At 38.3% G+C, this 15,691-nt stretch overlaps 1 protein-coding gene across 6 annotated transcripts in view; it reads left to right on the top strand.

Annotated features, from left to right (window-relative positions):
- Positions 1–6,365: 6,365 nt before the first annotated feature.
- The window catches only part of LOC121319942 (myotubularin-related protein 5-like), a 60,554-nt gene continuing 51,228 nt past the window's right edge, over positions 6,366–15,691 (top strand). For 2 of the 6 annotated variants that reach the window (XM_041257929.1, XM_041257925.1), the window contains exon 1: positions 6,367–6,690. In XM_041257929.1, coding sequence (XP_041113863.1) covers positions 6,636–6,690 — 55 coding nt within the window. In that variant the 5' untranslated portion in view covers positions 6,367–6,635. Of the gene's footprint in view, positions 6,691–15,691 lie in introns of all 6 variants that reach the window. The other 4 variants (XM_041257927.1, XM_041257928.1, XM_041257926.1 and 1 more) reach the window with 3 other exon arrangements.

Raw genomic sequence — 15,691 nt, 5'->3', positions numbered from 1 at the left:
CGACCTGGGCTACGACCAGCAGCTCTTCTGGATCGACCTGCGGGGAATCCGTCTCCCCGAGCTGCCGGTCTTCTACCAGGACCTGCTCAGGACCCGGAGCTTGTTTTCCGTCGGCCGAGAAGCCTTGCCGACCGAGGGCCAAGGACTCCTGCTGGAGCCCCTGCTGCACTACCCCCACCTAGATGCGCAGGCGTTGGAGTCCCCCTCGATGCGGCGCGCGCTGATCTCGGCCAAGGTGACCAGAGTCTGGGATCTCCTGGATCACGAACGATCGGCATGGCTGACGCCCGAGGCGCTCGTCGCCAGGGCGGCTCGGGTGTCCGTCCGGACGGCCGGCCGAGCGATCCGAGAGTGCAAAGCAGCGTTGCACGTAAATTCTGTCAGGTATCTCGAGGGAGTTCTCAGGACCGGCGAGCCATCTACCCCCACACCCCCTACCCCCGGCTCTCCGGTCCTGCTGATCGAACACAAGGCCCGAGCCCCCCCTCGGCCTCCCCTCGAGAACAACCTGAGCAGGATCCCGCAGTTGTCCTCGACCCCCTTGCCATCGGCGTCGAGGAGGACCCTGTACGCGATGACGCTCCACACCCTCCACTTCCCCGCCCTCGTCTCCTGCCAAGACATCGCTTGGCGGGAGACCCTCCGACCGCCGGAGGGCGTCGGTCCCCAGAGGGAGGCCCTGTACTCCCCGCTGGTCTCCAGGGGAGCTGGGGACCTGGGCTGGAGGGTCCTGCATGGAGCGCTCACTTTACCGACTCAGACACCGCATGCCCTTTCTGCGGTCAGTCCGATTCAGTGGCTCATATTTATTTTTTATGCGCCAGGCTGCAGCCGTTCTTCCTGCTGCTGAAGAATCTCCTGCTGCAGTTCTGGCTGCACTTTTCACCCACCCTCCTCATTTTCGGGCACCCTGTTCGTGGCTCCAGCAAAAAGAGAGACCTCCTCGTGAATCTGCTCCTGGCTCTTGCTAAACTGGCCATTTACAAGACCAGGAAGCAGAAGATGAGCGGGGAAGGTCTCTTTGACTGCGGGGCCATGTTCAGGGCCCTCATCCGTTCGCGGGTTAATTTAGAGCACGCCCACACGGAGTCTGCTGGCGACATGGCATCGTTTGTCGACCAATGGACTCTAGGGGGCGTGCTCTGTACCACCTCCCCTTTTGTTTTGAATATTTAATTTGCAGTCTTTTTGATCGTTTTTTGTTGAATTAGTTTAAGGCCCATCCTTTTTAGCACCCCTAAGGGTGCTAATTTGAATTTCTTTCCAGATGTCTTTGGACAGCTGGTGTAGTCCCATTAAAATGGGCCTTAAAATAGGCCTGTTGGTAGCAATTGCTAAATATGCACCATTTTGTAAGTAACCTATTCCAAAGTGTAGACGGCTGTTGCAGCCTTCTAATTAATATTTTGAACTATTTATTTCTGTTTTTTTTAAACATCAAAAGTAATTGTGCCAAAGTAAAAACTCAATAAACCACGCCAAAATAATACTGTCATTTTTGGGTTTTTTTTTGTAAGTAGTCGTACAGTGAGCTCAATTATCTGAGTTTCACAGCCATGGTTTGATTTGCGTGATATCTTTGGAGAGGCCAGCATCACACTTCCCCTGTGGCCTTGTCATGGTTTTAGACAGGAAACACATGCCCATTGTATTATACTGTATATTGTCCTTTTGTAGAGAATCCTGTTCTTTCTAGTAGTACTGTTTTCACCAATAAATAATGAAGGAGTGGGCAATGTAAACTTTATATACAAGATATACTGGATACATATTTATTTGGGGGGAGAGTTGATAAAAGTAGTCAAGCTTTTTTAACTAGTACTTGAACAGACAGTCACCAATAGAGCATCACTACGATGTTTATTTACTCTGACATGTTGTTTTTATTCAGTATTTGAACACTTGGGTGAATACATCAACTTACTTCAATCCAATGAAGCATTGTTGGTTCGAGCAGCAAGTGAAAAGAAGTTTCAAATACTGAGATGTTTGAAACTGATCTGTTGAGAAGAGAGCAAAACAGTACAAAAAGCCTGGACATGCTATGACTAGTCCAAAGGATGTCACACCAACAAGACAAACTGAGAAAGAGGGACAATGGAATTTTAGCTTTATAGAACTACCAAGAAACTACTCAACAACGATGTTCCTTTGCACTTATTTTAAAACTGGACCCAGGGTTTTCTAACACATAATTTTAGCTTTGGTTGATTTTTAGAAACTTGACGCTTCAGTTGGATGCAAGTTGCTCAGATCCCAGACAATAGTAATACTGAAAGAAACTTTCTATGACAATTGTTGCAACTAGGAATCTTCAAGACACTAATTAGAGACACTGACAAAGACTTCTAGTGTAAAGGTTTGTCATAGAATTGTATTAGTTTTAGTATTTATGTATTACTAATACTGGACCGTGCTGAAAATAATATGGCATATAATGATGGTATAGTGGTTGTAAAGAATCTTGTTGGGATGTCGGTAGAGCGAAGACCTTATATAAAGAACAAAAAGTCTCACCCCATTGTCACTGTAATTTTAACGAGACACTGTACCCTTGTTTGGCTAGTGGTGAAGCTAGAGTTTGTGTGATAAACATTTATTCTTTTGTGGTAATTATTACCGAGTAATTTTAAATTACTCGGAGAACCTTTATCATTAGTTATACCTATAAAACCCAGATTGTGTATTCAGAAGGCGTGTCGTAATGTATATGCACAGATCCCTTTATAAAATTTGATTTTGATTGTTGAGGCTGATGCGGTTAAAACATGTTTTTTTTTCTCTGCCAGAATTCTGCCACTTTTTCAAAGTACCTTACAGAAAAGTTAATGGAAAGAGCCAAAGGTTTCTTTACAGGGACTATTGAGCAACTATTTCATAAAGAAAACAATGTTAGATAAAACTTAAATACAACATATTATATTATATTCTTGTTAATGTCATAATTAATAAAAAGAAGGATTTTTTTTGGTTTGCTGATTGAAAGTAGGCTTAATAAGCTAGGCCTAAAAAGCTTGCCTGAGAATTTTTCTTAACTCTGAGTGATGAGTGCTTAGGTCGAAGGGCACATGAAATGGTGGAATTCTATCAGTGATCTGAGGTTTCAGTCTTGACATCCAGGGACACCAGGATACAGTCTCAGCTATCTCCATCGTTAGGCCCTCTGAGCAACACAGCCTGTACTGTGACAACGGGAGGGATTACAGAATGTGTGACCCTTCCAGCAGCAAGTGCCACACAGTACCAATCCTGAGCTTGCACTCTGCCTTAGGCTTAAGCTATAAAGCTTGGTTAGCTCTAATAGTTCACCCTTTATACAAGTCTATCGCTAACACCATCAAAAGTTAAGAGTGCCCCCTGCTGGACCTGATTGACTTTACTAACCAGTATGTATTTATTTAAATCAGGTTTACAAACATGTCAGTTGGATTTGCTGTGTTGTCTCTGTTAAAACAGACCATTGTTACGGAGACGGAATGGTGGGTAATAAACTGCTCCACTCTGTTCCACAGCCCATATGATTGATTTGGAGTTCTTCTGCTCCAATATTGACTTTTATTGCTTTTCTCTATAGCTTTCTGTAATTGACTTTCAGCTTCTAGTTGCAGTTGCCTCCAGACTGCGTACACTTTCTCATTTCAGACAAATCATGTTTGAGTTTCAACTCTCCTGGGCCTACCTGCTCAATATATGCTCTCTCTCTCTCTCTCTCTCTCTCTCTCTCTCTCTCTCTCTCTCTCTCTCTCTCTCTCTCTCTCTCTCTCCTCCAAACAACATTTGAGCTGATTATTATTATTATTATTAGGGTTTTAAAAGGTAAGTATTTTTCATTTTGTAGTTAGATTTTATTGTTTGTCATCCTGAATCTGTTTTCAAAATGCTATTGTCTTCAGGCAACAGTTCTCATTGTAATGAACCATTCACCAATCAGGGTTACTAAAATGAAACTACGCTGATGAAAAGGCATGCTTCTTGCCAGAACCTTATCTCAGAGCAGCTCAGGGCTTGTAGCCATCACCACTGTACACTGTCAGTGGTCATCAAGTCAGCACAGCCAAGTTTTGTTTTTTTTTACATTCCATGGCACACACAGGCACAACACCACACACACTATTTGTTTATTTCAAGCAATAGGCCATGCAATATATGATGCAGTGGGAGACAAGAGTATGCAATGGGACGTATCTACATATCTATGAGTTGGATAAGCATTATCTGTCATGTCAGTAAATTGACTTGTTTGTATGTGAATGTGGTGTATTGTCTTTTGCATGCTTTTTATAAAATAGTCTAGATTAAAAAGCTCTTTACGAGATGTTAGTTGAATGCTGTTAGGAGTTAGTTGCTCTAGACTCCATGTAATACAGGTCATCAGAAGTGTGTTTTATGTTTACCTTTCTAAAAAGTAATAATGGTAGAGACAGCAATCTGAATGGAGTTGGTTTGGGGTTTGTGCGCTAAGAGAGCATGAAACGAGTACCTCAGGCTACAGTAATGATGTTGTTTATGGTTATGATAAGGTTTAGGGTTACTGTTTTTTTCTTTAGACTGCCTGAGTACATTTTATGTACAGTGGATACAGTACATGTTGCTGTTTAAGGTAGCTGTCTTTTCATTCTACAATCCCTAGGTTATGAATGCTGTACATTTATTATAACATGCATAGATAGCAGTGGAGGCATTTCTATCTTGAAAACTGCTTGTCCAGAGGTAACGAAACTATGCCAAGGACCTTCTTTACGACAAGTTATTGAGTGTCTCATAATCTGTATGTCACAGTTATAATTATCACCGCTAGAAGCTCTTGCAATAGGAATAGAATTGAGGTGGTCTTGCGTACTGTACGTACCTACATGGACAACTGTCTATCCAATTGTGAATAAAATTGGCATTAACTTTATTTAGCATGCATTATTGGGAGTATCAGATTGTAAGGGTTTCTCTGTTCTTCTGCATGTTACACTTACTTCCATGTAAACATGTATATTTAGAATACATGACGTTATTCCACACAATATAAATCAGTCATTGTATTGCTTTTTTAAATGATACTAACATCTCTTTTGCTTATCTAATGACTTCTAGGTTTTAAATACCATTTACCAGATTTTCACTAAACTAATTATTGCCCTTTCTTATTCTATACTATTGTGTAAGTACTAGTTATATAGTGTACGTCATAGACCTTTTTTCTTCATACAGATAGCTAGCTCTTATTTTGAATATGCATATCCAGTTAAGATTAGATAAGGGAAAATTATTACATTTCATAAAAATTTCCCTAATCAGCTTTCCCTAATGATTGCCATGCTTATAGACATTTTTTTGTTGTGGTCGGAAGTACAAATATAACTGGCTACCCGGAAGTAAGGTGTGAGCACTTATAGCTTGCTTTAACCTAATATTATTATTTATTTATTAATATCACAGTACAAAGTACCACATTACAAAATATCACATTATAAAATGTCACATTACAGAATATCACATCGTAGAACATCACATTACCGAAAATCACACTACAGATAAGAGCAGTTATACAATAAAATCACTAACAAATAAGATCAAATTCAAATACGAGCAAAATTAAGAACACAGTAAATAATTATATTTAATCGTGAGTTCGACTAAGAGCAGTTAACTGAAGAGTACTAATATTCAATATATATATATATATATATATATATATATATATATATATATATATATATATAGTAGCGTGCATGGGGGTAGGCAGCAGCAGGGCTGGTAGGTGACGTAATCACAAACAGAGACATAAGGTCCCACCGTGCACTGGCATTAGTGTTTGGATATTCCAAACAGAGACAGGAGCGGACACACCCTACGGTCGGAGCGAGGACACACTACGCGGACGGACGCAATTTGATATTTTCGCCTATATAATATATATATATATATATATATATATATTCTATATTTAATAAAAGTTTAAAAGAGGAAAATTTTTAAAAAACTATGCTACATGATATATTAATGCTACTACTATATATATATATATATATATATATATATATATATATATATATATATATATATATGTAGAATGCACGGGGGAAGGCAGCAGCAGGGCTGGTAGGTGAGGTAATCACATACAAAGACATAAGCCCGATATACGCTCCTTGCCTTGCCAGCTCCTTTGTACAGCGGTATAAGCGCTGTGCTTTAATGTAGGTGTTCTCAAACGCGATCCTGGGGATCCCCTGCGTCTGCTGGTTTTCGTTTCAACCGAGCTCTTAATTTAACTAATGATTTGTTTAATTAGACCTTTTTTATTTGTTTACTTATAAAATGTTGGGTCTGTGTGGGGTTGCTGACGCTTTCTTTGCATACTGTAGTTTTGGATTTTACCAGTACTGCGTTGATTAGGGTCCCTGCGTTCAGCTCAAGTTCAGAGTGTTTCTGTCTGTCTGGCCTACTGCCCCTCCCTGGAGCTCCCGCGCATGCTCGTTGTGCGCTCACTGTCAGTGAGAACCCTCTGTCAGTATGGCGGCGGGCTGCTGTAGAAAGGATGCTTCTTTTGGTGATGATGTCTCTCCTGTCACTAGACTATGAACACGATAGCAACGAAAATATAACAAACAGGGCCTGGCGTCGTGATCTCTTGGAGCACTGATATGACTAGGCTGGCCGATTACTTTGTGCTGGTCGGGTACGACGTCGATAAAAGGGGTGAGTTTTAAACTGATTTTGTGACAAGGCTAGAGTAAACAGGAGGCGTAGAGCAGAGGAAACAAGGTAGGCGGTTACTGGCCAGGCCAGATGCGACGCGACCTAGCTCGGAGTTCTCTGCTTGGGCCAGCGACGCAATTCACACTCGTGGATTATTAGGGCCTATATATATATATATATATATATATATAATATAATATTATATATATGAATTATACAATGAATATATATATATTCAAACGAAAAGATCTAAGATAGTGTTGTTTAGTGATGTGAGCTGGAGTACTGGGAGTGTTTTTTTTTTTTTTTTTTTTAAAGATCTTGAGTAATTTACAAATCCGGCTTGCATTGATTATGACTTATTTACAGTTGGCTGCTAATTGTTGCAGGACTACCGACAATGTGTGGGGTGCAACTATTTAAACACAACAAGAAACAAATCTCTTCGCAGATTGTTATGTTTGTTACTTGCTATGATGTCTCTCTTTTTTTTTTTTTTAAAGTTCAATAATTTGGTAAAAATCTTTTTTTTTTTTTTTTTTTTAATTAATTTTATAATGACCTGACTTTTTTGGGTGCCTAATTTGATTTATTTTCGTTGAACTAACTATTATAATTCTGAAATATAGCCTCCCAATTTTTATCATATCAAACTTGATGTATGACCCAGTACTGTTTGGGTCGCCTGACTGGTGTTTCTGTTTTGAATCTGGATGGTTTCTGCTCTACCAACAGGAGTGGCCTAGATTCTCAGCAGTGATATGTTATTTTTTTTTAAAAAAAAGGTTGTTCATTACACTTTCTGTAGAAAACACCCTAATGCAACTCTGGATCAACAATGCTTATCTATTTATTTATAAACAGAGAAGCAGATGTTAAGATGAGTCATTGTTATAGTAGACATTCTGTATCATTAACTGCAGCAACAATGTGACATTGCAAGACAGGAGAGATTCCACACAGTTTTAGAAAATTTGTAAGAAATGTTATACAAGACAGTGGCATCTACTGTTTTATAATCATCTAAACAGTGGGAGACTGTATACTGAATACTGTAGTTGTAAAATTGATAAACCAGATTTTGCACAAACCTCATTTTGCAGTTTTTTTTATTTTTATTGTAGTGCAGTAATGCCTATTTCTGGATCTTTAAATCTTACCTGTTTGGGACAGACCAGCTGGAGTAATATCCCTTCAGAGCTATTCCAGTCTGAAGAAACAAAACAACATATTTCTTATTATTTTTCAAAAGAGAAAACGCTGCTTTTGGAATCACTGATCTGTTGAGCTTGCCACACCAAAACCATCTGGTTCTTTGTATTTACTGTATTCTTAGCAACACCGAAAGCACTTGGGTGTGTATTAGGGTGTAGAATGACAAAGGTCTAGAATGTTGTCATCCATTTAATTAGTCAATTCCAATGCAGCTTTAGATCATATTCGGTAACAGTAAAAATTATGGCAGAAACATCATAGTTGTAATTAGGAGCACAATATCGCCTTTTGCTTTTGCCTCAGATTAAAAGGATGTTTAACATCTTGTAATACAGCTGGCAAAAAAAGTTATAATCTCAACCCGGTTCTTCAGAAATGTTGGTCTGGCTACTTAGTAAGATTTTTATTTTTAGGAGCCAGTGCTGCTTATTAATCATCTGCTTTTTTTACTCTTCTGTTGAGCTGCAATATCAAGGGAAATGATCCATATATTAATATATAGCCTACAAAACTCCCAACAATCTGTAATTCCCTCTTGACTATAATAAAGCATTAATGTTCCTCTAAATGCATTTCAGTCCTGTATATTCACCGTCCTAGCCGCCCAGGTAGCCTTTTATTTTCACAGTAAATCATCTGACAATTACTCATGCACCAGACAGCAGGTAGAAATCTAAAAGTAAATGCTTCTGACTTGATATAAAAAAAAAAGGAAATACTTTGTTGGTAAATAGCAGAATAACTCAGAACATGCCTGAATATGATGTTCAGAGAAAAACAAACAAACAAACAAAAAAAAAAAACACCCTCAAAACTATTATCAAGTATCATGGTATGTAATCTTGAAACCAATAAAAATGATCACATAAAATGTAGGCTGTTGTTTGTTGCTTGTGTTGTAATGGTTCAGTCTGTCCCATTGTTTTTGGAACACTGTTAGATAACAGGACGTAATGGTTGAAATCAACATGTAGGTTGCATCTCTTGTCTGGAGGCTACGCATCTTACAGATGGGCTGTATAGTTGCAGTTTATGTAGAATGGTCATTCTGCTGCCATCTGTGCTCACTGCAACTTTAAGAAGTAGGTCAAAGGACTTTTGACTCAAACAGGAAGTAGAACTCTAGCTAAATTAACCCATTAAAATAGGATGTGCACTAACAATCAGGCTTTTATAATATCTATGAGTCTAGGGTCTGTAGATTTAACACATGTGGCAACTAATGTTCCAGTCCTCCCTTTGCCTGCGTCCTGCTAAATAGAGCTCTTCTTTTATAAACGTGGCCCTATTTTATTTTGTTAATGTTCTCTATACAAGAACATAATCATAACAAAGTAGCTGGACAGGTGATGGCATTTCTGTAAAGGAATTGTATTTTGAAGGCATTTATCCATTTTCTTTTTAAATTTCTGTCTTGCAAGTGGTACGTCTTTTACTGTGACGTTCTGCTTGGTGCTAGCCCCCAGTCGCACATCTTACAGTATTTCATCAGAAGCCCATATTTAGGATAGCGTCCATTGAACGACTTACACTGTTTAAACGTGGCAACAGTCATAGATGTCCTATCATATTTAGAATACACATTTTAAGGATCAACTAATTTGAAGAACAGAAATAAATATACAGAAAAAGTATGAGAGGACCTATTGAATAATGAAAATGGTGACTTCTCTTAACGGTAGGTAGCGCAGTAGTCACACAATCTTGAGCTGCAGGAGACAGTTATACCGAATTGCTTTGAATCATTGGAATGTGACGGGTACCATCAACGTCCAGGTTTGGTTTTTGTTATAGTTTTAAATATACAAGACCTTTTTTTATCTTCAGTGTCTCATCGGCAAGACCACGATTACTATTTCAGCAGCAAGTCTGATTGAAAATCTTGGCTTTAATGAAAAAAAAAAAAAAGGTAATATTTATTAATTTGCATATTTTAACAATCAACATTATATTTATGTTCAAATGTCAAGTTTTGTTATCAGTAACTTGATAAAAAGTTGGTAATTTTGGAAAAACAGAATTTTCTATTCCCCAGAACAGGGAAAATCAGTAGCCCTATGCATTTTTTAAAAGGAAATAAAGGAAGCGCCTAATCAAATGTGTTTTTACATCCATTTCCAAGATTTCATGGACTTTATTCAAATTCATAATTTTCGTGACCTCCGTGACAAAATCATAACCTTACTCACAGGCCAGATTAGGTATAAAATGATCTTTTGGTGTTGCATATTATGTGAAAAGCATGTGGAATCCATATTTAATTCAGTGTGGCATATTGTACACTTACTGTGTGGTAGAATCCAATGATGTAGAGTATTTGCCTTTGCCATTCTAGATTGTAAGATAAATTCAACTCCAGATTGATCATTTCATACTTCCTATACAGTAGATGGATTTTAAATGATACGCAGTGTTGAAACAGTAGGTCTAGAAAGAGAATAATGCTCTCGGTCAGGAAGGGGGTAGACGTGCAAGAAGTGGAGAGATGTCACTTTCCTGACTTGCATTTATGACTATATACATTTTAAAACAAGCTTGTCGCAGACATTCATCTATCATATCTTTAAATGTAAAGTTTGAGCCGTCAACATGATAAACTAGACCACCATGACCTACTGCCACTATAGTGTGATATAAATGCATATGCCTTTTATTTTGTCAGTACATTTTTACAAGCCTATGGTGGGTGGTAATGATGATTGAGGGAGCTTACATGCATGTCTGTGGAAGAGTACAAACATATTCAGTAGTTATTAATGTAGTCTTATTTTGCCCAAGTGCCATGGGCAGAACCTTGTAGACACTATACTTTTTTTGTAAATCTGCTGCTGTTTCTGCAACTTTAACTTCTGTAGCATTGCCTTAAGGATTTTAAATTGAAGTACTGTAAAAATGCCACAAATATCAGAGTATTTGATAATAAGATTAAGAGGTAAGAGTTTTTGTTTTTTTGCCTTTTTAATTATGGTTATGTATGCACTTTTTTTCTGTCTTGATATACATGCGTACTGTACAGCCACTTAGGAGCCCTGTACACTGCCATGGATCCACGGAGCCACTTTGCGGAAAATATGTTGTTAAGCAGCCAGGTGTTTCACATGCATAATACATTTAGTACTCAAAAGCATGCAGGAGCATTGGCTGAATTTGAGAGAGCGCTGTGTTGTTAAAAAGGTATCCAGACAGGTCTTCCATCAGCAGAATTTATTCTAGGGCTAATAGCAAGCGCTTGTTTGGCAGTTCCAAGACTGCATTAGTTACTGAATGCTGATTTTGAGGAGGAATTTGGTTGTCACCATTTACAAAGGGGCACATATCCGTCACAGTTGTGTTGTGTTGAGTCAGTGCAGTCACGCCTCCCTATAGTGGCCCTTCCTTCTTGATAGTGTTTTGGCAGGTGTTTATTTTTTTTTCTTTTTATTTACATTTAGTTTTTCTTTGTCTAACCGTGTGCACATGTATCTGTCTTTTAAGTGAGACTGTGTAATAGCAATTTGGTTGTTCAGATACATGGAGTGCATGATCTAAAAAAATAAATAAAAAGGTTCTATTTGTTCTAGACATCTCTTGACAGACACACAGAGCTACTTATTCTATGACTTGCAGTTGCAAAAGGAGGAAGAGATAGACAGCAGGAAACCGAGGTTTTGCAAAGCACGTATCACGTGTTTTCCTTATATAGACAAGCATCTTAGATCACCTCTAAGTCGAAAGAGATACAAAAAATGTAATCATTTTAATAATGCTAATCTGAAGGTGGAGTGAACTGGGTTTATATAAATAATTTTACACTATTTGCTCTTTAGCTGATTCTGAATGTGTGGTTGGATAAAGAAACCTCTGTTTGACCTCTAGCTCAGACATTTCTCTTTTGCATTTGCCTGACGTCTTAGTGAAGCCAAAGGGAACAGGGAGTGGAGGAGCGTGTGTTGGTTTCATCAGAGAAAGATGCTCTGCATTTATTAAGCTTGAGGTTGTTTCTGGGTAGACTGTACATTGTGTGTGAAATTGATTTATCTTTTAAAAGGATAACTTTTTAGTTACAGTATATATGCAAAGAAAAAGCAGCAATTTAATTAAAATAAGTGCATAAATAAAATCATTTGTTTGGCTGTGGACTGGGGTGTCAGCTTTTTAGTACAGAACATTTACTGGACATTCAGAATAAATATACCGTATTTTCCTATAAATTGGTGTCTTAAAATAAATAGTAAATTAAGTATGCATCTTATTGTTTGCATCAACCAAATGAGTGCTAATAATAGCCAGGTGAAAAGGATTTGTAGGACATGCTGTCCATATTCCATAAGGATTGAAATGAACATTTTGATGGTGGAACAAATAGAACAGCCTGTGTCTTGCATTACCCAGTTTCTGATACTTGGGTTAAACTGTTGCAGGCCTCTTACTCATTTCTAGTTGAGGGATGCTCTTCACCAGGTTATTGATCTTATGTATTTATTTTAAGAAAATAGGGAAAAATGATTAGAACCCATGGTGAGCAGCACTAAGCCTTAGAGAGAGGGATCAGCAAGATTACACTGTCTGTATGACTTCGAGTTTTGTGAAGCAATTAGAGTTGCAGCATGTTCAGTGATTGAATAATAGCCTTACTTTTCTTTATGCTGTATATATTGTACCTGACACACAGCAGCTTGGTGGGCCCAGGCTGGGATGGCAAGCTGAAACTTTGAATTTGTTACATAGACTTTTTTGGGGTTATTATATGTATAAATCTTTTAACCAGTATCTCGGATTGTTTCAGTTTCTCTAGTGTGTTTGTTTTTGCACCGTAAGTGTGTGTTAACCAGAGACAGAAATGTCATTTAAAAAAAAAAATAAATAAATAAAATAAGAAAAACCAACAAAAAAAAGCATGCACACAAAATGGTTTAGGAGATTGGTGAAAAAATATGTTCAGCTTTTTAACTGTACAATAATTAGTGCATATGAATCCCTTGCATTCTTGTTTTCTTTTATTGTACATCTGAAGTGAAACTGCATTTCCAAATGCACCCTCCTTTCTAGCTTTTTATCTGCAACTGAATGAATTCTCCTGCTAAGAACTGAATTTTCAGTTTTAGGCTGATTAATAAAATGTGCATTGATCAGTTTGCCATCTGTACCGTTCAGTTGGTACCAGCCTGTGTAAATGACATATGTTTATAGAGGGTATTGTATCTTACAAGATTAGATATGTTTTCCTGTACTTGATTTAGGTTTTGTTTAGGTTTTTACAACTAAGGGTTGGTGGTCAAGATAGTTACAAAGCACATGTCTGAACAGGACAGCAGGTTGTACTGAAACCAGTGTCGGTATGATGAGTAGTGTAGTGTCACAGTAGTTGATAGCCAGTGGTTGCTGCACTGAACCCTTCCTCTTCATGTTCAGGAAGCAAGTTTCTAAAGTGGTTGAAGGCAGGGTTTTTCTTCAGCCTTTTTTAAAGGTGTAGTTCCTCATTAAAGTTTTTTTTTTTTTTTTTTTTTTTTATAATGATAGTTTCTTGGAATTAACAACTCTGTACTGTAGGTATTTCCAGTTAGCTATTTCCACAAAAGCACTGTGGACCATGACTCTGAAAATCAGTGTGCCCAGGATTACTGTAAAATATTGTGTATTTCCTGAAGTGTATTTCCCCATGCCATGTGCATCCACAGGTGGATTACGTTTTGTTTTCCAAGAGGAATGAGCAAGCACTTTTTCCCCCCAGTCACTGTACAGTAGGTGGTGTGTACAGTAAATGTATCATCCAGAAATCTTATTATACATTTCCCTGCAGTACAGAATAAAGCTCAAACTCAAAGTATAAAACCAACAGCATAGCTGCAATGAAAAATAGTTTCTTTTGGTGAATACAGAGTTTCATGTGTTACAGCTTTATGCAGATTTTATGGGTAGCTGTCTGCCAATTGTGACAATTTGTTGGATACTGCAACAGTGGGAATCCTTTCTTCAAGTTGTTGCAAAACACAGACTGAAGTACAGCTTTCAAATTAATTTATTCGTGTATTCTTTAGTGGTGAAAATGTATGTTTCTAGGGTATTACAGTAAAGTTAGCATCTATTTAGTTAACAAATTCAATTGTTGCACACCAGAATCACTTACCAAAACACTAAAATTCCATCCTGAGGGGCTAGTAGGATTTTTCACCTGATTGACTGAGGCATCAAAATAACAAATTAATTACAGTAGAACCTATCCTATCTGATCTTGTGAGAGACAATACCTTCTATTAACTGATAGACCTCTGGCATGTGCCATTTACACATGCTGCTACCAACTGAACAGTACAGCTGGAAAATAATGGGCTTGTTATAACCAAAGTTTTAAGAATTAAGTCTGGTTTATTAAGTAACCAGTAGCACAGCAGGCACCAACATTACTCAGGCATCTATGTGGCTTGTTTAAAACTAGGATCGCCTGAAGTAAAGCCCCTCATTATGTGACAGAGTTCACAGCTTAGGTTTCGTTTTGAGTCCATTGCTCTTATCAGATATTGTTAAGGGCAAAAAAAAAAAAAAAAAAAAAACAACCGCTAGACTGAGTCAGAGTCACCACGACAGGTACTGCAGTTCAGACACCGAGCATGCACACGTGACACATGGCTCTTGTCTCGCTGTGTGGTAAATGCCGTGTCGGTTTCGTAAAGTCGAAGCACGGTAATAATGCAAGTGAGTAGTAAGTGCCGTGCGTCGTAAGTCGAAGATCACCTGTACTGTAAACAGGAAAATGACCTGCCCTGTAACCAAAAATGTAAATACTGTAATAGTGTGTCCTTAATCTAATACGAACTTGACGGTTGAGTTTGTAAGAATTTAGAGGTCCTGTTGCTCCTTCATAATCACCTTGCTGTGGTATTTAATATCTCAAACATTGACCTTTGAATCTTTAATACACTACAGAAATGAACACAGGGCTCCTCTATTCACAAAGTATGTTTTTAGTAATTAAAATAGTTTAATATGTACAGTGTACTTATCCAAAATAAAAATAAATAAAAAAGCAAGCAATGAACCAACAGCTCATTTTAATTGTGGTAATGAGAGGTAAGACAATGAACTTTAAAACTTTTCTTAGCCCTCATTTCACATGACAACCCCAGTCCAAAATAAAGTATTGAGGTGCATTATTTTATGGCTGTATTAGGGATGGGTCGGTGTGGCAAAGTGATGAGTGAATACAGTTGAGTGCAGTGCAGAGCAGATTAATCATGCAGACAGTTGCTTTCAGGTACAGGGGTATTTATTGAAATAAATTACAATGTCCAGAGCCTTAAGGCAAACACCTGTAAATAATAAATGCTGGAGTGATACAGCGGCGTGTATCACTCGTAATTTGTAATCCCGGGATTTGACCCGTAATCAAGTCCTGGTTTTACACACAGCCACACTAAACACAAGCAGAAGACAGTGAGTGAAATTATGTCCGGATTGATGCTGGCTTGCGCTACAGCTCTGGGTTGTGTTACTGGTAGTCTATTAGACAAACAACAGTTACAGCCTACACTAACAAACGCAGAGCAAACATTCATGGTTTTCAGCAATACGTTTTACTCCTTCAAGGTCAAATCCAACCATTTACAAAGGAACAGATTACTTTGCTACCCCCCTGTTATACCTTTGCTCATGACCCCTTAGTTAACGAGCGCATCCGCTTCTCCAGTCCATGGATGCCATGCTGTTTTCCGTTCGGGTCATTGAGTTTGGGTACTGTAGTTCAGTCCCTTTTCTAGCTGGCCGACTTCCGCCTACTCACGGGAATAAAGTGTCATGCCTTTTAATCCAG

This window comes from Polyodon spathula, chromosome 8 (assembly GCF_017654505.1).
Source record: "Polyodon spathula isolate WHYD16114869_AA chromosome 8, ASM1765450v1, whole genome shotgun sequence".
Taxonomy (NCBI): Eukaryota; Metazoa; Chordata; class Actinopteri; order Acipenseriformes; family Polyodontidae; genus Polyodon; species Polyodon spathula.
Note: the sequence above shows the minus strand (reverse complement) of the source record. Positions and strands in the feature narration are given on the sequence as shown.